The sequence below is a fragment of the Cynoglossus semilaevis genome, chromosome 16, assembly GCF_000523025.1.
Source record: "Cynoglossus semilaevis isolate Cse_v1.0 chromosome 16, Cse_v1.0, whole genome shotgun sequence".
In the NCBI taxonomy this organism is placed as follows: domain Eukaryota; kingdom Metazoa; phylum Chordata; class Actinopteri; order Pleuronectiformes; family Cynoglossidae; genus Cynoglossus; species Cynoglossus semilaevis.
In genome coordinates, this window is record NC_024322.1 from 3,920,620 (window position 1) to 3,944,445 (window position 23,826).

Sequence of the window (23,826 nt, forward strand, 5' to 3'; positions counted from 1 at the left end):
TATATATATATATATATATATATATATATATATATATGACCCAGAGGTAACCTTTGCCACAAAGGTAAAAGGGATATATGAAAATTGTAGTAACTTAATAAATAAAGTCTCAACTGAAATAAATAAATACTCACAGAATTGTTTCATTCGTTTGGTTGTATTACTGTGTGTTGTGTGTACTGTGAGGACTATGACCATGACCTCAAGCTGTAAGCAATTTGTATGTATTTATATATTATTATTTTAAGGGGGTCAGCATCCTTTCCTTCCCTTTTTGGCGTTTGACTCATTTAGCAACGTCATACACTGACTGTAACGTCATGTGACGTTCAAGCACTAAAATCACAAACATTGTCATTTATTATTAGACAAATAATTGTATCGATATCAAAAATAATAATATTGAATGAATGCTAGTTTTGCTTTGAGAAATGTATTTTTCTAAACTCATGTTTGACGAAATAAAATGCACAAAAACATAACGAAGCTGCATGTGATTTAATAGTAAAAACGTATGCAGACACAGTCGTGCTGTATAGTGGATTTACATTAATTTTACATTAATTAATAAAGTCATTTCAATCAATGAATGTCACAATAATTAGAACAAAAATAAAAACCCGCGATTTGTTTTCTTTACGACTCCGAAAGGTTAACAGCCTCGGCGTGATCCCGTGAAGGACACCGGACAGAAAATGGCGCTGAGTGAAAATCAGTGAGTCATTAAATAGGAGCGCAACACTGCACTTAAACAATCATAAATAACGTACAAGAACACATTGGCTCGTTTTTAGTGTGACTGATATGCAGACGTGGGTAAACATACTTTTATACATAAAACCACACTAAGTGTGGAAGGATAACTTCCCTGATAATATGGCTGCTGATATAATCTGCAGGAATTACTGTGACAAATAAACTCAACACAAGCACACAACCGTAAGAAAATCGAAAGTTAAAAAATATCAAATGCAATAATTGTTCTTTTAGAATGAAATAATTCTAGAAACAGAAAACAAAACAATTTAAAATAAAAAAAATAAATAAAATGACTTAAAGGGAAGTTTTCGAAGCGGATTGAACCAGTACATTCAAGATTATTGTTTTAATCGTTTTGGCTGATTTACTTGATTCTGGAATTTCCCAGAAAGACTTAATTAAAATGGACTCACGCTCTCTGGACTGGTTTTCTCCTCTTGCGTCCTGCGTACATGGCTTTATATAAGCCTGTGACGAATCCTTCTCAGAAAAACAGTCTCTTCTACATGTAAATCCACGGAACAATGAGAAGAACAAACCTCAATACTCCTCAAAACTGGAAAAAAAATGTTAATCAAAAAACCAAAACAATGAATATGTAAATGAGGCAGAACCACCTTTCTGACTTATTTATAAAGGGGTGTACTCCGGTCTGAGTCAACTCCAGCAGCACAACTCAATTCAAAAAGGAACATAAAGGAAAAAGAACTCATAAAATTTGATAATGTAGTCTCATTAAGGTCCACGGAAAAATATAAACTTGCTTCAAGTCAAATTTCTCGTTGACTTTCCATCCCCTGAAAGGAAACAAAACAGGTGTTCAGAGGTCATGAGAGAAGAAGACACGTCACATCACGCGGCTAAATTGTTTCACTAATTAAAACCACATTTTTCCTCCATATTTCCATCTTTATCCGTGTTTCTCTCTAAATCTGCAGCGGAGCAAAGTACGGGAGGATGGGGGCGAAGAGCAGGAGGGCGCATTCCAGCGGCGGGCACCCGCCTGGCACAGATTTACCACGGCGGGAGCGCGCAGCCCAGAAGCTGCGTTGACAACAGCACAGCCTTTTTTGAAAAGATGAAATCAGAGCAGGTTTGAAAAACGCATTTTAAAGTGATGTCATACACAGAATAATTGGTTTTATTCACTTTTAAGCAGCGTTTAACTTACTGTTTTAAAGTGATTAACCCGCCAAAGACATATTTACAAAAGTACTGCTGGGAATATTTCCCTAATCGAATGACAAAAATATAACAAAAAAGCAAACAAAAATGCTTGAAAATAATAAATAATAATTTGAAAGGAAACATCATCTTAATTCACTACATATCCGTTAATTAAAAAGAAAAAAAAATTAAATGTATTTGTGAATATTTTGAGAATTTATTAATTAATATTCATTTTTGGCTGTTTTTAATTATATTCTTACATCTGAGTTTAAAGTTGGGTTTAGAAAACAATCTGAATTTTGATTATCAAGTCCTGAAATGCGATTGATAAAAATAAATGATGAACTATCATTAATATATATATTATTAGGGTCAGAGAATAGAGTCAAGAATCAAGATTTTTTTTTTTTAACTGTTTTAGATTGAAGGTAGACTCACGCGATTGAAGTTGTTTTTTTGGATAAAACAACAACAGTTATGAGTAACAGCCCTGCAGTCAGAATTTATTTAAGAAATTGGACTGAATTTATATTCATTATTTAGCTTGTTTAATATATTTTTAAGTAAATGCAATTACAATTCTGGACAAAACTGTAAATTAATTATTCAGACACTTAAGAACTGGACACCCAGCACAACATTTCATTAATAAACCATGTTGGAAAAGGACATTTTTAACCCAACAACACAGGAGACGGGTGTGAGGAAATTATAATTTGTAAAAAACTAGAAAAAAAAAAGCTGACATAGTCAATCTTTCATTAAAACGTTTCACTTTAATATGACTTCATTATACTTGTATGATGTTCCACACAGTGCAGGGCAGGGGGCTGTCAAGTTTGCGCGGTCACACGGGAGAGTCTCCTGGAAACACAGGCCGTGCACGTTCACGACTGCGCTCTCCCGAGTCAAGACCGTGGTCCAATGAGCTGAGAGCTGAGAGCTGAAGGCAGGAGGAGGTCTGTGTTGGAGCTGTTGGAGCTGCATGTGCTGAATGTGGGTCAGGGGTTAGACTCTTCAATAATGCAGGTGAATTCATCAGAAGCTGATTCAGAAGGGGGTGGAGAGAGAGAGAGAGAGAGGGGGGGGAGAGGAAGCCTCTGCACACCCCTCCACCGCACCTGCACCGATGATGAATATGTGTCAGATGGTGATGGCGAGCGAGGTAGGAGCCAACAAATCAGAGGGCTGGATGATGAACCACGTGACTGGACTCACAAGTTTCGGACCCTGCTAAGGCTGTGACCTCAGCTGGATCAATGTCACAGTTGACGTTAATATAGGACAAATTCTGGAATTCAAATCCCTAAATGTTGGTCCAACCCAGAATTTGGTCATAGTGCATGCTTAGTGGTGGGTCATATGACCAGCTAGGCATTCTAGCTAGCAACATGTATGCCATAACTATATCCTTATAAAATTAGGATTTATTATGGTGGCCAAAAGACTGTAAATCTCTAAGGTGGGGTGTATATGTACTGTATGTTGACTGTGAATGTATTTTGCCAGTTAAATATATTTGTGAATATAAACTCAACCCACACCTTTCACTGACCACCACAGCAGTGGTCAGCAGTAGTTTGGCACCGTTCTAACACTCATCACTTTACTTGATCCGGTCTAGGGTTTGGGGTTGGGGGTTGGGGGTCAGCTGGTTACAAATCTAGCTTTAAACCACAGAACGAACACCCCCACTCTCCCAACACCTCCATCATCTGCAGACAAAGACATAAGACTCAATAGTGTTTCACTGCAAATATTTAGTTCTATGAGCAGAACAGACGCCTGAGGGGTGGTGTCGACGACCCCCGCCCTGATGACACATGGAGGGAGAAAAACTAGGCCAACAAGCTGATGTCATGTAATGTGACTGAATTAGTGGAATTGCTAATGGATATATAACTGTCCAAGCCTCCCTCTGTCTTCATACATGACATACAGGTGAAATCAATACATAATAATGCATACAACAGTGGTCAACAGAAAATAAATTATTTAAAGGAACATTTAAAAAAAAAACAGAAAATATAGATGAACATACAGTCACTGAAAAAATTGAAAAATAATATTTAAAAAAAGATAAAATATATTTAATTGCATTATGTTTTTTACTAATAGTGCAAATTAAATGATGTGATTAAAAATATGTTAAAATGTTTGTTTAATATTTGAAAATGAATTAATTAGAAATCCATCTATCTATCTATCTATCTATCTATCTATCTATCTATCTATCTATCTATTTTGCTTCATAATAATTGGTCCACCATCATTGGTCCACCTCCTCCCCATTGGACAGTCCAGCTGTCCTGAGGTGGTCTCTCTAAGGTTCACCAGCTGGTACATGGTTTCCCCTTCTTTTGTTTTCTGGTTTGCATTGTATTGTTACCTATCTCACAATGTAAGCTGCAGTCTAAACAGAGGAGGATCAAGGAGAACCACATGGAATGGGAGGATAAACTGGATCTCCTATAAAATAATATCATCGTGGCAACAGATGACCGCACCTTTTCAATCTCCTTTATGAGTTTGAAGATCATCCTGATGCTGATGTTTAAAATCTCAGAAAACTGCTGGCTCTTGACCTTCACGCCTTCACGATCAGTTGGATCAAAACAAGCGTAGTTGCTTTAGACACTGCGTCTCAGGGGACACATGCTGCCAGGACTGTAAATGTGATTTCCATGCTCTGAGCTCAGCAGAAGAGCAAAGGGCAGTGAGATGACAGGGTTGGTCGAGGTCACATCCTGTAGTCCTTGAGGACTATTGGACTTGAGGAGTTTGGTCAGAAATAAACAAAATAAGAAAACAAACATAGATATAGCAACAGAATCCATCATGCTACCCATTGTCAATATTTTTTAAATCACCCTCTCTTATCCAATCACATGAAGTCAAAAAGAGTGAAAATAAAAATGGGAGGCCAATGTGATTGGTCAGTGCAGTGTGATTGACTCATGTAGATAGCTGACTTTCTGTATGCAGCTTCACAAACAAAGCAGCATGTAGCTCCATTTTATTGGATGATCCGTACCACCTGATATAATTAAATTTTAAAACCAGCTGCTCTCGCCTCTTTTCTTTGTATTATTTTAATACAAAGTTACATTTGTCTTTGAAAGAATTCTTTCAATTTTCCCGACACTCCATCCATCTGTGGTGGATTATGGGATACACCAGACTGTGGAGTCTTCATTTTTGTAGCCAAAAAAAAAAAAGAAAAAAAGAAGAGAATATACTCTGAAATGCATGATTAATAACAAGTAGCTCATAAAGCAACAGACAAAGTAAACATGCTATAAAATTCACAGAGTTAAAAAGCCACTATTAAAAAATAATTAGAATATGCATTTTAAATAAAAACAGATCTGACTTAGAAATTTAAAACCTAAGGTAAGGACTGGGGACATAAAACAATATATACATATTATTATAAATAAACTAAATGTAAGACATGAGCAGAGACAAATGATTCATAAATTAATAAATACAAATTAATTAATTTATTTTTATTTTCACATACTGTGTGTAATTTAATCTGTAACTGCTGTGTACATCTGCAGAAACACTTCAGCAATGGGGAAAAAGCTCCCTCTAGTGGACAAACTCCATCATATCTTTTACCTCATGAGGGAGTCACAGCTGTAATCTCGGAAAGTGTCAGTAGTTAAACATGTGTGTCTAATGTCTGTTAAACTGACTCCTGTATATACTGTAGGGCAGTGACTATCAACTGACCGCCTACAGGCCAAATCTGGCCAGCTGAACCGTCCAATCCAGCCAAAGATTGGATTCCAAAATCAGCATTAAAAAAATAAACAAACAAAGATGTGATTTTTATTTCATTGTGTCCAGCCAAGGTGGTCACTCCTAGGTTTAGTGCAAACTAAGCTAAAAAAAAGTCACATGTCGTCACTGCACAGCTCCTAAATCAACATCCTCTGAGCCTCATCTGATGTAGAAATCGTTGGTTCACAGGGTTGAGGAAAACATGTTTTCCTCCCTGCTGTGTCAACATTTTTCTTTCCTCTGGGAGTCTTTCAGCGACTGCTGCAGCTTATGATATATTAAGATGCCTTTTATCAATCCAGGGCTGTTTTTCATTGTCATACATAAGCTGGAAGAGTTAGACCAGCAATGATGTATGGAAACAGAGAGCCGCCAGAAGAAGGAAGAGCGAGTATAATGTACTCTGCAGACTCAGCGTACTGCAGGCCGTGGGTAGTTTTCCAAACTCCGTCTGTTTGGAGAGGGAGGCCGAGGAAGTTTAACGTGATTTATGTATTGTTTTGGTTTGTGACTCATCGGTGGAGGAAACATATTGTAAGAAGCCAAAAGCAGCCCCAAAAAACAAACCATTGACCACATTCTTACTGTACATCATATTTGGAATACTCTCAGTGGTTTACCATGCTGTCAGGCCGCTCGATGAAAGTTCAACCCAAACAGTTTATGCGCTGCATCACATTACAGCCTTTGCTCCAATGTGCGTAGGAACCTCTGAAAAATATTCAAAATATTGACGGCAGTCAGGGTGTTCTTCGTTTTTTTTTTTTTACACAGCCGCAGCACGAATATTTGCTGCAGCACTGCAAACAGGACTCTTCATGTCTGAGAAAGTGACATCTCAGCGAGGTTTCACTTTGTAAAAACCTCTTCTCTGAGCTTGTGGGATCAGCTGTCCACCGTGACATGATATGTGTCGCTTAATGTTTTAGCATCATTTTTCCAACTGTTCATCATTAGCGAGAACTAGAACTTTTGTCAGTGCAGGGGGAGAAGAGTCACAGAAACCACAGATACCAGTCTCCTTTTACCACAGACCCTCTCGGCATTTCCTACAGAGGCTAAAGATGAAAGAAATGACATTTCTGAATGACCGCAGCTGGGCCACATTTACCAGGGTGATTAGAGCTCTTGCCTTACAGCAGGAGGATCTTCAGTTGAAGCCAAGCAGTGCCTGGTCATTCTGTATCTCGGTGATGAAGAAGTGGACTGCCCTGTACCCCACCGTCACCCGATCAATGCTGGAAAAGGCTTTCAATTGACCCTCAACAGGACTGACAACAGCCAAGGTTTTACCTTAAAAAATACTCCTGTTTTAAAATAACTACTGCTGTAATAACAGCAGAAGTCTCTTTGAACAGTATCAGATGTCAGATGACATTTAATGTACTGTTCTACAAACAGGTATGGGTTGGCTTTTTCTAGCCACCGCAAGGAAAACACAAACTTTTATTAAATACACTCAAAATGTCCGTAGGTGAACTTCATCGGGAATTTCAGACGCAAAGTCATCGGGTCTAGACTTTGTTTCGATCAGAACCAAGGAGACGCTTTTCAAACATGTCACAACTGTAGCTGTTGAACAGTTTATCCTTATGAAAAAGTCGTAAACGGCAGGAGGGTCAACCCAGTTCACACACGTGTTTTGATTTTAGTCGCTGTTTCTCTGTGCCCGACTGACGCACTGACGAGGGGAAAAAAAACAAAACAACTCCTGTGTGGAGAGGAGGAGGTGGAGGAGATGAAGGGCGAACAAACACTGATGCATGTTGGGGTGATCACAACTACATTTACACATCCAGCAGACTCTTTAATGACTGAAGTGACTTCTAAGAAAGGGAGGCACCATTAGGGATATGTGGTTCCTGTGGGAATCAAACCCAGGACTCTCTGCTGGGAAGGCAGGCGTGTTAACTGTTACACTATGGAACCAATGTTTCGACCACTGTATTTGACCCCCACTTTTTTTAGGAAAGAAGGACTAAGATGACAGGAGTGACAGGGAAAATCTTTTGGCAAAAAACTGAGAGAAACGATGGGCAGTAACAGAGTTCATTCTTAACAGGGAAATGCACAAGAGTCTCTGGGAGGTGGGGGGGTCAGGATCCAGTTGGGGGGTTAGTGATCTGACTCCATGTGCTGGAGAATCTCCAGGTGGTGCTCTATTCACAAGTGATAGAGATGGCAAAAGTTCAACTCTCAATACAGGAACAACGCAGTGGAGAGGAACGCAAAAACTAAGAGCCAAAAAAAACACACAAAAAAAAAACCAAACAGTGATGATTTTGTAGCATGAGAAGATCAGACAAGTTAGCCAAACTCTGACTCCATGTGGAGCTGCAGCTTAAATACTGCCCTTCCTCAATTGGAGGCCACGCCCTCCAGTGCTCTGGCTCGTCAGCTCTGGATTCAGTGCAGCTGTGGAGAGAGGACACCAGCAGCAGAAACACAATCCCTACACTGTTTACCCTGAGGAATTTTGAGGACTACATCCTCTGCCATTATTACTGTAATATAAATTAAATCACTTCTATGACAACACACTTTCATATATATCTGTATATATAAATACACATTTTAATCTGGATTAATCACTAGTAATTGTAATCACAGGTCAACATTCCCAAATATGACAAAAACATGTCCTATATTTACTGGAACAGAAAGACAATGTATGTGTTCCTCATATGATTTTTATTTCTCATCCAAATGACGAAATTCTTCGAGAAACAATGTACAAAAGTACAACTTAGAATTCAACCAGGCGCCTCACCTGAGGGCTGAAGCCTCCACCAACACATGGGTGTTGATGCTACAATTAATCTAACAGTTTCGGCGAAACGGCAGTCTTTCCCACAAAGTGTGTAAATGACTTAAGCAACTTACAAGAGGAGGATTAACAATCAAGCATGTGGTTTCTCTGGGAATCACGATTCTCTGCCCTGTGCTTCCAACGTAGGCGTGCTAACTGCTACACTATGGGATTCAAAATGAACACATTCATTTTGAAAGCTAATAATATATGTGTATTAATATATAGTATAAGTATACATGTACACATACAGAATATGTATGTGTATATATATATATACATATATAAGTATACTTACAGTATATATGTGTGTGTATATATATATATATATATGCAAATATATTGCAATACATTTTTTAAAATTATTTTTCATTCAAAAATAGTTTACTACACAGCAGCAGGAAGATAATTTGGTAATGAGTTCTTCTCAAAATCAAAAGTTAGTTTTAAAGTTAAAGTTTTAAATTAACCACAAGTTTAAGTACGAGTCTTCATATGTGACCCTTTGAAAAACTGGACGAGTACTCACAGTGTTACCCTCCTTCACCCAAAGACTGCTGGGATTGTTTCCAGCCCCACGACTCTAAAACGATTAAGCAGTAGACAGTAGATGAGTCTTTATATAAACATTTGTTTTAGAACCAGGTCAGCAGCTACGTATACCTCTGCACGGACGCTGTCCATTTCTTATAAACAGTCTATGACTCTATTACAAAAAGAGGCGGACACAAATGTAATCATTGCACACAGATATTAATATGAAAAAGAGCATTTAACAGTAGACAAAAGGTGGTTATTTATTAAGCATACATTGGATTATTGTACATATATATATTTATAAAATAGGATGTTTTTGGCTAAATGGATGAGTATTACATGGAAGTGAGTAGTTCTTGTAGAAATAACATAAAAACAGGTAACTGTCAAGGCACGTGTTAGTTGTCAAAAGTATCAACATCACCATGATGTACGATCTTTAGGGTCATGACGCGTCTGGAGAGCCTGACATGGGGTTGTTTAGCAGATGTTCTTATTAAGCAACATAGAGTCTGACTTAAATGAAGAGATTCTCCACAAGGGGGGCGAAGGAGGTTCTAGTTTGAAGAAAGCCAGCAGGATTAAGATCTAGGTGGCTACGTTCATAGTATAATCCTGGGTAAATAGGAAAAGTTAAAAATACTGTGTGATTTTCCCATAGTATGACAGAAATATGATCAAGCTGCCATTTCAAGGCTCAGGAGTCAAAATAGGAAAAACAGACAATAATCCTGGTCATTTCTCCAAACTCTTGGAAAAAATAAAGTCCTTGCATGAGTTTGTTTCTTTAATTAATCTCTACACAAACTGATATATTTTTTTTCGTCCTTGTTAAGGATGTTGGTTCCTAGTTGCGGAAAAAAAAAATAACTCCGGGGAAATTCCTTGAACCAGCCTTGAAATGCATTCAAGGAAACAACTTGAATAATTTACAGAAACTGTAGTGCATGGATTGGCCAAAAAATTCAAGAGCTGGTGAAGAAAACGTTTGAATACAAGGCACAAATATATGTATATTTACAATGTACTGTATAATGATAGTTTAACGGCTGCCTATCAAGCAAGAAGACATGAGACCAAATACTGTACATGGCTGTGAGGCAATGAATGTAAAGGTAGATGCATAAATATGGATACGTTTGGAAAGTTTTTGGTAAAAGCCTCTCAGAAGCAGAGCGGCAGCAGAAGTGGAGGCAGATAAAAGTTTTTGGTTTCAGACATGAAGGATGGCTTTATCAGAAGTTTGTGCAAAAAAAAAGAAAGAAAACTATATTATTATTTTATCCCTAATTTATTCCCTATTGGTGTATTAAGAAAATACACTTAAATATCTTAGTGTTTTCAAACATTTATAACATGGCTGTAGTAACAGAAGTATTTTAGAGCAGGCGTATTTAAACTGCGGTTCAGGATCCAGTCATGGATCATGTATGGTTTCTGATCATCCATTGACTTGTGTCCTAATATATTCATTCTAATATATTCATTTATTTTAAAAAGTCATCCATCATATTATTCCACCAAAGTATTTGCATTGTCTTCTGGGTTTAAGTGCTAATTTAGTTTAAACTTTCACCTGTCCTGGCTAAATCATGTCCTTTTTTGCTTGTATTTTATAATTCTGATACAACTTTTAGCCATTCTTGGCTAACTTTTAGTTACCGATTTGTGTTGTGAACTATTCGTTAAAATTTGGGTTGGAACTAATCTCAGATATTTTGCTGCAACTGTAGTTGGTTAAAGTCTAGGTCTTTTTCTGGCTCCTCTTTTTGGTTTGTTTGAGTCATTTTGGCTTACTTTTATGGTTGCGCAACATTAGAAAATCCAGACCTCACTTTAAGTGATCACTTGGATATTTTTAATTATGTAGCTTAATGCGTTAGCCATTACTTGGTTAACCTGGCTCGGAGCAATTACATTGCTCTGTTTAAAGTTCTAGGATCTAGAATCTGTAGATTCCTAGCAAGTGAATAAATTGACTTTAAGTCCACTGTAGTAAGTATTTTCTTTTACCTACTAAACAATAACTACACAAATTTGGATTTCACAGATGGGACGTGTAAAGTTCACTCACACAAACGCTTCTGCGGCGTTACTTCTTTCCTGTTTAGACACTTAAAAAAAGAAGTAACAATGCACTAAATGTAGACACTGGCATTTACGACAGCAGCGGCAGCAGCAGCAGCCGCAGGCGCAGGCGCAGCAGCAGCCCAATGTGTAAATCTAAAAAAAGCCATTTCCCCTCTTCCTACACAGACAAATTGTCTCATTCTGTTCCTATGGGTTTCTTTTGTCAGCCAACACAAACTTACTTAAAAAAATGAATATAGAATATACAACAAAGTACAAATTGTTTTTTTATAGAATATATATCAACCACATTTATGGTTTTCATGGTTTACAGAGAGTTTAACCTGTATTGATTGTACAGCTGTGTTTTCAGGTAGATGTCACTTTCAGTGACTGTTCTTAAGTTTACATATAAATCACACGTTTAAAGTGAAGGATTATGGGACATAAGTGTCCTAAATATCCAGGGACAACATGATGACTGTGGTTACCCTCACACGCGCACACACATATACATATATATTAGGAATGGCTTGATACATCTTTTTTTATGTCTGATACCCGCAACTTTTGTAGTATCTGTGGATACAGAGATCAATCTGATACCTTCTTTTCTCCTCCAGCATTTCCAGGGGCTGCCATTGCTGTTTACAGCATGTCGTGCAAATTTAAGTTGAGCATTTGGGGTCAGGTTATCAGATTGTACGGGTTAAAGTTGTTTTCTTTCAATGTTCAATCCTGAAATTTTGACCAATACCGATCCTGAGTATCGAAACAAGCCATCCTTCAGCCACATATATATATATATATGTATATATATATATATATATATATATATAAAAACATATGAGTGTATAGAACGTAGATGTCTTTGGCTATTTGGATTCCCTTGACCAGTGCTACTAGCTGGATCAAGCTCCACCATGATACAGGCACTTTCAGCGTCATACTTCATTATTTTGTTTTTTTCAAATTACTATACTGTATCTTCACCAGGAACTGACAAAACAACAGCTCTGTTTTAAACATTACAGCCTGAAAAAAATATATAACATAAGAAAGCTCACATGACAAAAAAAGAAACTGCGAGTCTAAAGGTAAAGCACTGTTACACGTTGTGCGTTATTCCCTCCCCTCTGGCCCCCGTGATTGGCTCTACTCTGCCAGGTACGTGGTGACATCGTGAGGAGGTGTGGCGAAAATTCCATTGAGTTCTGCTAAGAGTCTTTCATCCTGTTGTAGACGAAAAAGAAAAAAAAAAGATTTTTAGAATCTTACTAAATGGAGTATTTTTGTAAACATAATGTTTGTTTGAGCTCCACCTTCACAGAATGAAAAAATAGTGTCAGGATATTATTAAATCCAATTTAATTCTAAATTTCGTCAGTAAATATCATGACATGCCTGTATTGAAATATAACTTCAAAGATACAGTGTAACCTACGAGCGTCTCAACGACGAGTATTTCGGGATACGAGCAAGCACTCGAGCAAATTTTTGCTGCGAGATACGAGTAAAGATTTGAGATACGAGCACGCTTACAGACGCCGACGCTAGGTGGCCAAGCACTCGGAGCAGCCCACGCCGCTTCACTTGTTCACTTCACATGTTCGTCGACTTCAGTAAGTATCGCTTCCATGATTTTCTCTCTATTTTGTGGATTATTCTTCACGAGTGGTAAGGATGGTGGTGAGTCAATATATATGAGTGTGGTCCCAACATAAGTGATAGAGCACGCACATAAGATCGCAGTACATCCACGATATGTACCATCCTAAAGTAAAAAAAAAAGAAGTGTAAGTAAATGTTAAGTTTATGTAAGTTTCGTAGTGTACGTGTAAGGTACACTACGGAATCAAGGGGCCGGAATGGATTAATTTTTTTTCTGTTATTTCTTAGGGGAAAAAATGATTCGAGATACGAGCTCGGTCCTGGAACGGATTATCCTCGTAACTGGAGGTTCCACTGTATTTTAGAATGAACTCGTTCACCTGTGTTTGTTGGTGGTTTTCCTTGAATTGCTGTACTTTAAGAGCCTGCTCGGTGGCTGAAAAGACATTGACGTTGTCCAAAGTGATGGCTGAAGTGCTTAACGTTGACTCAACTTGTCTCCACTGGAAGCAGTGTAAACCTTGAAGAGCACTATGACTGAGAGGTGTTTCTGGCTCCCTCAAGATTGAGCTTCCAGAGAGGGCCAGCATGTCGGCCCCTGCTGGGGTGGAGGAAAAGTGCTGGTTGAAAATGCAGTTCCCCTCAGTAGCTGCCTGGCCACAAGCCATCCCTCCCTGCTGAATGTGGCTCATGCTGCTGCTCTGCCAGGGACTGTTTTGCGGGAATGTTTGGCTTTGTAAAGACTGTCCATCACAAACTGGCATTGGTGCGTGTCCAGTTTGTAAGGCGCCATTGCAAGGCAACTTCTGCTGCTTGCCCTGCGGCCACTGCTGAATCTTATGGGTGTCAACAGAAGACATTTGTTGTGGGCAAGGTGCGCCAAAAGGGAGGGTAATGTTAGGAGCAGGGGAGATACTTAAGTCTTTGCAAGGAATTAGGGGTGGCAAAATATCCAGCATGCCAGGTGCCATATGGTTTGGAGGTTGAACAGAGCTCTGTGGCATGTGGCCATTCATCGATATTTGAGGGGACTTTAAACCGTTCTGTGGCCAAACTGTGCATTGCTTTGACTGTGTCTGTCCAGAAATCCCCTGCGGACACTCAATGTGGCTGTAGGCTCCCTGCGCACAAGACTGCAAGGGGGCCAGGGAGTCACCGTTTACGGCACAAGGGACAATCTCTGGAATTTCGATGGATGGGCTGAAGATATCTTGAAGCTGTAGTTCTTGAAGTTGGGGCAAGTTGTCGTTAGCGTGTTTAGGCAGAGGTCCTTGGTGGGTGAGTTTCTGTGTGCCATTTACAATCGGAGAAGTCTCCATGATAGTTGGCACGGGGTTCTCCTGGTGAATGTAGAGTCCATTCTTTGGCGAGAAACCGTGATTAGGACTTTGGGTCTTAAACAATCCTGATCCACAGAGCTCGGAGGGAACGGGCGGGAACAGGTTGGGTCGATTGATTGAGTTCACACTGTCACCTCCTTTCTCCTGTAACAAAATGCTGTCAATGTAGTCAAAAATATCATTGGTGAGCATGCTGTCCAGGTCAGACTTGACTTTGTTTTGTTGATCCTCATCATGACCCAGCCCCTTCAGAGCGCTTTCCCACTCCCTTAGCTCGTCACTGCTAACGTCCATGTTTTGAAGTGCCCCATAAAAGTCGCCACTTTGGACTAATCTTTCCAGGTTGTCGATCACAGCCATCACAGACTGCTTGGCCTCCTTTTTCACAACCATGTTGGTGCCCGTTGGGTTGACCACACCACCCTCCTGCCACGGGTCATTTTGAACAGTGACCAGGGCCCTGCTTTCACTGAACACCTGATCCACAGTCGGAGGGGGCTCCAATGACTCACTGTACACTTCTTCATCCTGCTTCAAAAAGCAGTCCACCAAGGAACCAGGTGACACATCCTTGCTCATGCCTTCTGTGCTGAATTTCTTGTTGAACTGATACACAGAGAGGTCCACCGTGGGGCCCGTGTTGTAGAGAACGCCTTCTCCTGTGGATAAGCTAAAGGGAATTTCCATCTTCCTCTGGCGCAAATATTCCTCACCCTCTGTGTTTCTGAAAGAGGAAAAAAAAATCATGTTGAAGCTGCTGCCAGTGACCTTTAGTCAAATTCCTACTCATTGCCCGGATGATTCATTTGCATTCCTCCTTGTAGAGTTCTTGATCCTCGTGATAATGTTTTTGTGAAATTAAGTTTTGTTTACAAAATCTTCAAATACAGAAAGAGCAATGCCGCTTGACCAAAAGTGAGGTCACCTAATTGATATGAGGGCCACGTACAGAGATTGCTCTAATTTTCAGCTGACCTAATTCAAAGGTTTCCTTGAATGTCACTGAGCTGTAGGAACAAGCTAAATAATAATTGCTCTGTATGACATTTTGTGAAAGTGAAAACAAACTTACTCTATGGCTTTCTGGTATGCAATGATAAACTCCGGTCTCCCTCCTTTGTAGATCAACTTGGCATTGGACTTCACCCACACCCATTTGTTGGACTTACTGAGGAGCCGGAAAACTGTCAGTCCAGTCTCACCAGTCTTAATCACTGTTGTAGAAAACAAACACAAAAAAACACAATCAGGGTGTGCAAGACAATCATACCATCATATCTGGCTGTATTGATTCACCAGGCATTTGGTGGATCCTACTGTTGTACCAAACCTACGAAGCAGCGAACAATACAACCTTTCTTCTCTGATCTATTGGCTATCTAAACATATATTTTAATAAGTCCTTCTCTGATCTATTGGCTATCTAAACAAATATTTTAAGTCAATAAGTTAACTACAAAGGTTTATTAAAACTTGATGTCAACTATGATTTTTTTGATTTAAAACTTGTCAACAGCCTCTCTATGGATTAAAAAAAAATAAAACATAAAACAAATTATGAAAGCACTAACTAAGACAGGCATGGGCAAACTAAGGCCCAGGGGCCTGATGCGGCCCGTTCAGCTTTTTAATCTGGCCTGCCAAAACTTTCCAAATTATATAATTTGTTTATATTAACAGTTTATTTTTCTGCCTTTTCCCTGCAATACCCACGTTTACCCCATAGATAGTGTAGAAAATGAAAAAAGTATTTTAGCATTTCAGCCTGTATGCATGACTTTTACATGTCATTTATCTTAGTTCACATCAATGCCAAATCTATCTGCTCCTGACGCGGCCCCCCTGACATTTGTGTCATTTATCTTAGTTCACATCAACGCCAAATCTATCTGCTCCTGGCCCGTGTGTCTAAAAGTTTGAACGTCTGAACTAGGATGATTATATGGTGTTTTGTATCTTTACCAAAACCAGAATTTGTAACAAACGTACTGCGCATGTGATTGGTGGCACAGTGCATCATATCAGCAGCGTGGATGAACTGGTAGCCAGAGCCTTTCATGCTGATTTCAATCTCTGAATAGCCCAAAACAACCATTCCCCTGGAAAAGAGAAACAAACAATATTCAGATTGAATGTTTTTGTTTTTTTATAAATCATTTAATGTTTTCAAAGGGATCCTTTTGAAAGAGACCTGCCCACCTGGAATCGATGCCTGTAGGTGTAAAATCCAGTTTGTGTCTTGTTTGAAAAAGAAGCATTTTCGCTCTAATCTCCACAATCAAGGGAGGTTGGATAGGTATAGCAATGGCAAAAAGTGCCAGCTGAAACTTGTTGCTTTGATTGTCTTTTTGGCCATAGAGGTATTTCAGTCGCCCCTGGAACTTCAAGGTCTGGTTTGGAAAAAGAATATGCAGTCAGTAATTTAAAACTAAAATTGGACATAAATACCATGTGAAGATTCAGGACCGAACACTGCATTACCAGAAAGCCAGAGGAGTTGTCCAAAAGGCAGCGGAAACGACACATGAAGCTTCGCTCTAGAAAGGAGGAGTTTTCTGGAGGAAGATGCTCGGGGTTGTACAACATGGTCGTCCCCTGGAGGCCTGAGAACAGAGATGACGATTTGGTAATAAATGACACATATGAAACTAACAGCTATTTTTCTTTGTGCGTAAGCGGAACCATGGTGATAAAACATCGAGATAAGAACTGACCATTTCCACCAGCTCCAGCTGGTGAAGGATTCATAGCAAAGTGCAGCTGCTCTCTGAAGAGGTCCCGGTCATCGGTGTGAATGAGGTCAAACACACTCTGATGAACCACATCTGACTGTTGACACAAAAGTAAATACAGTCATACAGGGGCTGCCTGTCGTGAGAAAGTATGGCCTTCGCTCTATCGTACTCCATCAGTTGTTAAACATTCAACGATTTGCCACTGTGGAATTGATACTTTTTAATGGGTGGATACCATGGACCATTTTTATGCAAGACTATTAGCTTGTGTGAGGGTTGTGTGCGAGGGAACAGGGTTTTTTGTTTTTTAAAATTTTCGCTAATTTTTGCTTAAGTTAAAGCGTTCTTTGCGTACATTTACAAACAGCTCACCTGATGAAAGCCCAGGTAATCCTTAATGGTGGTAGAGGCATAAAACACCAAACCATCGGAGGTGATGACGATCACAAATCCATTTAGTGCCTGTGCAAAAAATAAAATAAAAATAGAGAGTAGGTTGGCGAATTAACTGAACAACAATGAAAACAAATATGACCCACAATAACGTAGTGTACAAAAAAAAATCATGTGTGATGTGATCATGTCAGGCTATGGAGAAGCTTAAATGACATATTCCTAAATAAATAAATAAATAATATAAACAAATACAATTGAAACAATGGCAACATTCAACAGACACAAACCACCTACGGCTGCAAGAAAAACAAAGTCATCCACGCATCGTAGAGTTTGTGACGTGTAGTTTCTACTGTTATTCGCGTAGTCAGATGTTAGTCACAGTATTAGTCATTAAAAATGACTGCAGTATAGATGGAGTCAATGATTAGCTTCACCTGCAGGCAGTGTACCTTGGAATTCCCAGGCAAAGATCATGTGTTAAAGCCATAGTACTCCATACAATTTCATTCATTCATTTTCCTTGGTGGAAAATTTGACCTTATTTGTCGTGTAAAGCAGAAGACACCTGACCAATAGACTGATGTTTGAGTATAAAAATAGACACCATTATTGGTAAAACAGAACTGAAACTGTGGTGTTTATCAAGTATATATATATATATATATACATATCAGTAAGTATTCACCACCACCTCCGTTTTGCACACTTCCTATGAAAGCTTCTGAGGAAGGGGCTGCTCTTCCCCTGAGACACACAGGAAATAACTTCAAAAATGTGTAAAATTGTAAAGACAAATTTAGTTGGACTTTAAAGTATTTATATAAAGTTCCTGATTATGCTTGCAAAATTGTGCTTTAAATATTAAGTTTGCTGCGGGTAGGATAGCTAGAGAAGCTCTTTATTCGGTTCCATTTTTCACTAACACAAAGTAAAAAAAAAAGTAGCTGGTAAATGTAAGTCCAGATTACTCCATTGTAGTGCACAGTGGACTGGATGGATTGGTTTGGAACAAAATTAGCTAGAAATTATGTTTTGAATTCAAACCAATACACTCACGTCCAGCTGTAGCTCCTCAACGCCTCTTGAATGTCATAATTATTGCTTGTTGTAATCGACAGGCGGCGCAAAGTGTGAAAATGTACATGACAGGTGTGATGAAACAAAAAAGGGAGGCGCTGGGCATTTAACAAGCACAGGTTTTGTTAAAAGTCACTGAGCATGGCCGAGCGTTGGCAACCTGCACTAAGACAAGCTGTGACACCTGCCATAACTTCCTTCTAAATGGACAGATCTGGATTAGCCCCAAACAACATGACCACTATGCAAATAAACAAAGTTTGACTGTGCAATTGTGCACCTGCTAGCCTTGGGCTAGCGAGCAATCAATCAGACTGAGAGATTTTTTTTTCCCCCTTGTAGGGTACAGAAGCAGCATGTGCACAAAAGTTTAAAGGTGCATCAACAAGCATTGTTCCGGCACCCAGTTGCTTGTTCTGTTTGGTTTAGTACCTGGAGCAGAAGGTCTCCCTCAGAAAATTCTGCAGTATCCATGTTCATCCCATTCTGTCCGTTTTTTCCATTCGGCGCAGGAAACGTCAGACTGTTGCCGTTGGTTTTAGTGGACGCTACACAGACAGAGGAGAAAACAGAAAAGACGACACGTTTTGTTCAATCATTTTACAACATGTCTTTACACTTTAAAAAACAACCACATTAGAATACTTGGTATAGTTGGTATAAACCATCTCTTAAAATAGAATGGCTGTTTTCCAAATGCTTTCACTGCTTGGGTTTTATTATGGGAAATGGCAACGGGAATAAGCCTCAGAAAAACATGGACAAACAAAAACCAGTTCCATGACAATAAAGGATGTGGTTGTAAAATATATGTTATCACTTGGTGGTAAACATAATATATATTTAATATAATAATATAATATATATCTAGCTTGCACAACACATGTTTTGTTTTACTTAGTCAAAAGTCCAAAAGAAGGAAAGGTGAATTAGCGACCACTGATATTTGTACAACTTAAACTGGAATTACGAGTCAGTTAATATTGACCTGGTATGATCCAATTGTCGGACATTTTATTGGATCTAATACTATCTCTGGTGGCTAGGGTCAAGGTAAGGTCACTCCTGCAATATTTTCTTTTGGATCATTTGGTCTATGGAGCAATTTCAATCTAAAAAAAGAAGCTATTTTTTAAGCTTAAACACTTTACTATACATGCATGACAGACAGCTATGATCCGAGTGAAGTCATTTCATCATTAATGAAATTAGAAAAGACATCCAATCAGCAACAACCATAGAGAATTAGTTCACAATTTAGATCTCCAGCTGCCACATCAAACTGCCTGTCCGGGAGGACGGCAATGCAGACGCAGCGACACTCTGTCTCGGCCGCTTGGCAGCCAGATTATTTTCATGTGATTCTAATGTGACCGTGTCCTTTCATGCCCCTGAAAGTGCTTTGCAAGCACATTCAACCTAGTCGGTCCCAAAGCTAAGGTTTTGAACCCAAGTAGAAGGTAAAGTATGTGCCTTATCAAAATGTTGCTGATACAGCAGAGCAGCACTGGCCAGTAAAAGCACAGTACTGCGTGAGTGGGAGGCAAATGATATGATATTTCTCATGTGCAGCTGCACATGGACAGCAGCGGCTGAAAGGGGTGTCGCAACAAGACTGAAGAAGAATCAGAATAAAAAAAGAAACCATACAGAAAAAAATTGAAAGAAAAATAATAATAGTAATAATAATATAATATATTTCTGCCAGAACACAGTTTGAATGCCTGATCAATGCGTTGAGTCTGCTACAGCAACCAATTGTTTTATATAAACATATGAAAATGTGATCAATGCGTTGAGTCTGCTACAGCATACATAACAAACAACATACAAACTAATACCATGTTTGGTACTGATTTCTGCAAAACCCATGTCGTTAAAGTATTTTGATTTTCTTTCAAAAATGTGCACAAAATGAATCCCACAAATGGTTGAGTAAACAATTAGTAGCCTTTTTTTGGCAATTCTTTTTTTCAAAGCATACTTTTTCACCTGAGGAAAGAAAAAGGAAAATAAGTCGCAAACTATAGATAATCAGCGTTAAAGTTAATGAACACACAGGAGAAAAGGTAAGGCCAGTTCAAGCTTCAGTTATTGTAAACCTGCCAGAAGACAGGTTTTCTCATCGCTGGAAAACTGATCTGGCAGCTTGCATATCCGCAAACACATAAAACGTGCACAGAAATAATACACACACAAACACACAAGGTCCCCTCGCATCTGTCCCTGGAGGGTCTTTGTAAGCAATAGCCGACAAGAGTGCTTCCCTTATCTGAAAGGCCACTACAGGAAAATCCCAGGATATAGCCTCTCCCAACCCGTCGGTCGAGTCGAGTCACGCAACATCTTAAAGGAGGGAAGGGGCCCCAGAACACTCCTCTCAAACACAGACACATAAGACACTCCACACCCCTGAGCAGGAACTCACACGGCGTTTACGTAAACACCCGACCTGCACAGGCTGACACTCAAGCCTTTACGCACAAAGCTGCACAACGTTTGACTACAGTTAGCAAAAATACGCAAGGGACACGTGCAGCCAGAAGACCACCAAAAAAAAAAAAAAAAAAATTCATGAGGACAAAAAATGTAAATCATAACAGCAACAAACATAACATGTACAAACGTTTCTCTCACACTTACTGTTATCTATTTGCACCCAGCCAAACAGGCAAATGTAGACCATGCTACTTCAAGTTCAAATCTGGATAATCCAATACATCCCTCATGTTGTATTTTTTCTTTTTTTTTTTCTTCTCAGAGTTTGCGTGAGTGAGTGGGCCTCTCTGTGGCTGCCTGTTTGTTTTCATTCTAGCTTTTTTTTTCCCCCAGTGGTGAGCACTTAGCTCTCCCCCTCGCCGTCTTTTTCCATTGTTAACAGTTTGTGGCACTGTTGCTTGTGTGCACTTACAGTGCTCTGTGCAGCTGCAGCAGGAGACAGATGTGTCATGCCACTTGGACAGAGCTTGACCAGAGGCTGGAGATACATTCTTGTGAGTTTGTGGGAGGCGAAGAAAGAAGATTCCCACTGGCATCAAACACATATATTGGCTCCACAGAGCAGGAAGGAAGAGTTCACATCATTTTGATCGGGACCGAACTGACATGATTTTTATGATTCTTATTTCAACACCAGGCTGTTAAGCACTTTTTGACTTTAAGTCCAGATGGAAGCCTGTCTGGTATAACAGCTGATTAACAACCCAAAATTAAATAGACACTAGATGAAGACTTGGAGTCACTCATTTTTACGTGCCAACGTTTATGCTATTTTAAACACCAGGGAGGATTTACAAGGAGTCGCTGAAACTTACTAGCAAATTTAAAAGTCATGTATGTAATGTAAAAAAAAAAAAATTAGTTTAAGCTAGATCTTATATAACCCAAATACAGTATTTTCTATTTTGTAATAACATACTTTGTTCTTCAATTCATTTTTATATATTATACACCTTTGTTGCAGTAATTTAGGTCACTCGTGGTATTTAAAAAATATTTAGTTGGGACTGATCCTAACAGCTTCCACACTGGATTTCTATGCCAGGAAACACCCAAATCAAAATTCCCCGTTATAATTTTTTAATTACAGAAAATGTTTTTATTAATTGTCACTGGCTCAAAAAAATTGAAGGAGTAAAAGATCATAAGCAGATGGCAGATTATTATAGTATGTATCTTTTCTTCTTTCAAACATTTTGATGCCTATGTGAATTATGTCCGAGTTGGAGTTAACGACCAGCCATGTTCACTGATTCATTTTAAACCGATATATAATTCCACCCTAAATGCCTCAGACAGGCGATTACTGTAAAGTTTTATTGCATGAATGCATTCTTCGAAAACGTTCAAATATTGAAAACAGTGGCTACAACGATGCCTCTTACAAACACTTCTTTTTTTCCAAAATGGCTGATGGCAGGTCTTGCATGCCTGTGCATGACACTGGCATGTTTGCCTTTGAAATCTGATATGTAAAACAAAGGAAGGAGCAAACGTGACAATATCGCACAAAAAACAGTTTGGTTGTAGTAAAATGCCATACCATATTAAACAGTAGTTATACATACTACAGTCAAGTTTAAATTGTCCTATATACTTCTGAATCTGAGGCCGAGGAAGTTTCACCATCAAACACCAGCTTCCTGTTTCTGAAATCTGGCCATTGTGTGATCGGTGAAGTGATTTTTATGCACGACTTCAGGCAAATGAGGAGGAATGAGGTAACCTTTGAAGGGTTTGGTCTCTTGTTACTGCAAGCGCTTAAGTGAAATTCAATGAGCTATGATTGGCCGTGCACTTAAGTAAACCATTCAGGTAAACAGTTTGAAGTGCAAAGTCATGGACGTACGTAATGGGAACAATGAGAAAACCTTGGACCTGACTGGTCATTTGTGGGCAGAATCCAACAGATTGAATAGTGAAGAAAACAAAACAAAAAAGGAGCAGCTTAGAGGAGCTTGCACGTATTTGGAGATGAAAAAGTGAAATGCTGAGAAAGGAAAGGAAATGCTGTCACAGGCTGGAAGTCTGCCATATTGAGACTGAGTATAAAGCATGCCAGCAATGCATAGGGGAATATTATCTTGATTTGAAAACATTTAGTTCCAGTAGATCCTGTACAGAGATCTCTGTTCTCACGCAGATGTGCAGGAAAGGGCAGTGCTTTCAGCAAAAGAAGGAGAGAAAAAAAAAAGTCAGCCAATGAGCTGGGTCACTAGGTCCACTGGTTGATCGTTCTATCCGTCTTTTGATTAATGTGCCTGCTGAGTTTCCATGGCTTTAGCATAAAGAAAAGAGCCTTCATGTTTGTGGTGATGAGACCAGTGTCATGTGGGCATTTCAAGAAAAAAAAGGGGGGGGGGGGAATGAAAGCTTCGGATTGAAAACAGCAGCGTTTTAGAGCCACCCAGAGACTCGTTGTGAACCAACTATGATGTTTCAACTAAGAAACAATGAAAGAAAACGAGTAAAAAGATTTCTAAGGAGTGTATGGGAAAATGACATGTGTCTTTTCTTTTATCCCACAAGTGCAAAGACAATATATTGCAGCAATTGCTTAATAGTTGAATTATTTTTTTTGAAAATGTATATATATATATATATATATATATATATATATATATATATATATGTATTTAAGGGGACTTGGGGGTTGTGAAGCTGTGTATATATTATATTTACTTTATCGACCAAACACCTCAGTGAGTGTTGACTGTTGGGGCGAAGGCTCTTCAGCATGAGATGCAGTTTTCCTCCCCAGCTGGGAAAACTGGTTATGTTTTAGGTTGGCATGCAAGTTTGTTGTGTTGCCTTTTTTTTGTTGCCACCACTTTCAAACAAATTTCAGCATACTTGCTTGTCTGTGTTGTCGTGTGTATTCTAGTAACTCCGCCCCACCCCACAATGAATGAATGACTGACAAGAGGGCTCACTCCGCTCACGAAACAAATGCACCCAGGTGCTGAGACTGATGCACAGAGTGAGCCCTCTTCTCATCCTGCCTGTTCGTGCACATGACCAATTACTGTAT

At 39.1% G+C, this 23,826-nt stretch overlaps 3 protein-coding genes across 8 annotated transcripts in view; 1 reads left to right on the plus strand and 2 right to left on the minus strand.

Annotated features, from left to right (window-relative positions):
- The window catches only part of LOC103391748 (aryl hydrocarbon receptor-like), a 21,654-nt gene extending 19,659 nt beyond the window's left edge, over window positions 1–1,995 (minus strand). Inside the window, exon 1 of the mRNA XM_025064113.1 lies at window positions 1,173–1,995. Coding sequence (XP_024919881.1) covers window positions 1,173–1,213 — 41 coding nt within the window. The 5' untranslated portion in view covers window positions 1,214–1,995. The remainder of the gene's footprint in view (window positions 1–1,172) is intronic.
- phf11 (PHD finger protein 11) overlaps window positions 1–23,826 on the plus strand; it is a 959,893-nt gene that overhangs the window by 308,208 nt on the left and 627,859 nt on the right. The window lies entirely within an intron of this gene.
- Window positions 9,262–23,826, minus strand: part of LOC103391747 (aryl hydrocarbon receptor-like) — a 28,019-nt gene continuing 13,454 nt past the window's right edge. The window contains exons 3-11 of one of the 3 annotated variants that reach the window (XR_003052296.1): window positions 18,729–18,844; window positions 17,193–17,282; window positions 16,800–16,914; window positions 16,567–16,688; window positions 16,285–16,475; window positions 16,075–16,184; window positions 15,158–15,299; window positions 12,677–14,809; window positions 9,262–12,367 (exon numbers count right to left, since the gene is read on the minus strand). Coding sequence is in view for 2 of the 3 variants with exons in the window: in XM_017039704.2 (XP_016895193.1) it covers window positions 13,030–14,809; window positions 15,158–15,299; window positions 16,075–16,184; window positions 16,285–16,475; window positions 16,567–16,688; window positions 16,800–16,914; window positions 17,193–17,282; window positions 18,729–18,844 (2,666 nt within the window). In the remaining variant the exon portion in view is untranslated. Of the gene's footprint in view, window positions 14,810–15,157; window positions 15,300–16,074; window positions 16,185–16,284; window positions 16,476–16,566; window positions 16,689–16,799; window positions 16,915–17,192; window positions 17,283–18,728; window positions 18,845–23,826 lie in introns of all 3 variants that reach the window. The other 2 variants (XM_008328143.3, XM_017039704.2) reach the window with 2 other exon arrangements.